Source organism: Drosophila suzukii, chromosome X, assembly GCF_043229965.1.
Source record: "Drosophila suzukii chromosome X, CBGP_Dsuzu_IsoJpt1.0, whole genome shotgun sequence".
NCBI lineage: Eukaryota > Metazoa > Arthropoda > Insecta > Diptera > Drosophilidae > Drosophila > Drosophila suzukii.
This window is the reverse complement of record NC_092084.1, coordinates 29,847,781-29,849,558: the sequence shown is the minus strand read 5'-3', so window position 1 is coordinate 29,849,558 and position 1,778 is coordinate 29,847,781. Positions and strand designations below refer to the sequence as shown.

Genomic DNA, 1,778 nt, shown 5'->3' with positions numbered 1-1,778 from the left:
GTCCAAAATAAATCGGTCTTGTCGTATACCAAAAAATTGGCTATCGAGGGATACAAAAACACATTAAGTTATGGCTTTTAGGTGGCAGCCCTGTTCCTAAAATCTGATGAGCTAGTAGGCCATTCGTTTTCCTGTGACAGCTGAATTATTGCAATCGGAACTTATCGACAACGTCAAGCTCTAGCGCCTTTCTATAAAAAGTAAAAAAATCTATACAATTTCGGCATATTCAGTTAGCCACAGCCATGGCCCCAAAGAAACGCATTTCGATGATCGCACCGGGGAGCGTGGTACGGGTAGTGCAGACGACCGAGACCGCGTCCCGGCGTTCAGTTGGCACCCAAACGAATGTCCTGGCAATGGGTCCGTCGAAGCGCAAGAAGATGAATGCCTTGCAGATACCGCCATCCCAACATTTGGCCACGCACCTGATGCCGGCGGTCAATCCGCAGGCAGAACCGTTGGCCGCTTCCATCCTGATATGTAAACAACCGGCGGCTTGCCCACCGTTTGTTCCCGATTTGAAAGAGAAGGCCTGCCAGGCGGTGGACGACGGTACTCTGGATTCAACCGACCGTGTGATAATCCCGAATAAAGGCAAGCAACCGATTGAATATCTGCAGTACCTGATGACCAATCGAAGCGAAAATACCAATCACTGGGATCGTAAACGTCTGGAAACTTTGATGACCCTAATCAACGACAATCCACCGCCGAATTGGCTTCTGGCGTCCCAAATGTGGCTGGAGGTCGACCAACTGGAGGAGCGTATAGAGGCCTACGATCAGAGGGAACTGCTCAATGCCAAGAAACATAAGATGGACGAGGAGCTGGCCAATGGTCAATACGGGGGGCAGAACGGGCAGCAGGGTGAGCAGCAGAACGAAGAGGTTTATCAGCCTTCACCAAAGACTTAGGAAATCGAGCCATATGTTCTATGCATAATTGTTCATATTACATCAGCAAAATAATATATAACACATCCATTAAATGTAAAATGAGTTTATTTACGGACTCTCTTGTATTGTCTTAAAGGAAGCGCAAGGGAGATGGAGAATGCAAGCAGCAAAGCGACTTTTTTCGAGATTTCAGGGAGCCACCTAGCGGTGATGACTTGAACAATTTTTAGGTAAATGGGCGAACAAAACTAAATCCCATTTTCACCTTTACAAAATCTTTAAGACGGTGGGGAACAGTCGGACTTAAGCGTTAATAGCGTTTGTGGGTGTACCAAACTTTTTCTAGGTCAATCGATAGGCACTCTTTTTCAAAATCGTACAGCTTATTACCTACACAGGTATATTATACAGCGGCGTGCCAAATGAGAAAAATTTAGAAAGTAAATGCACTTTAGTAGATCGTATAATACATTTTCGTCAAGAAACTTGAGATTAGAACTTTTGTATGTTGAAGGTGCGAATGTTTGTTTTTGTTTAATATCACAAGTTTTTGAAAAGTGAAGCCCGTTACTCGTGGAGTAAAAGGGTATACTAGGTAAGCGTTGGAGCAAAATAAACTTGCGCTGCGCAAGAAGCTCAAGAATATACATGCCAAGACCCAACGTTCTAGCCTTTATAGTTTCCGGGATCTCAGCGTACGGACGGACCGACAGACGGACATGGAAAGGTCGACTTGACTAGTAATCCCAATCAAGAATATATATTATTTGTAGGGTTGGAAACTCTCCCTTCTACCTGTTACATACTTTCCGACGAATCCAGTATACCCTTTGACTTTTTACGGGTATAAATACTTTCAAAACGAGCTTTGGCTTTTTA

The 1,778-nt window shown here is 44.4% G+C and overlaps 1 protein-coding gene across 1 annotated transcript; it reads left to right on the top strand.

The window, feature by feature from the left end:
* Positions 1-245: 245 nt before the first annotated feature.
* LOC118878206 (uncharacterized) lies at positions 246-917 on the top strand. Its single transcript, XM_036820033.2, has one exon. It carries the CDS (start codon positions 246-248, stop codon positions 915-917), a length of 672 nt encoding a protein of 223 aa, XP_036675928.2.
* Positions 918-1,778: the final 861 nt, after the last annotated feature.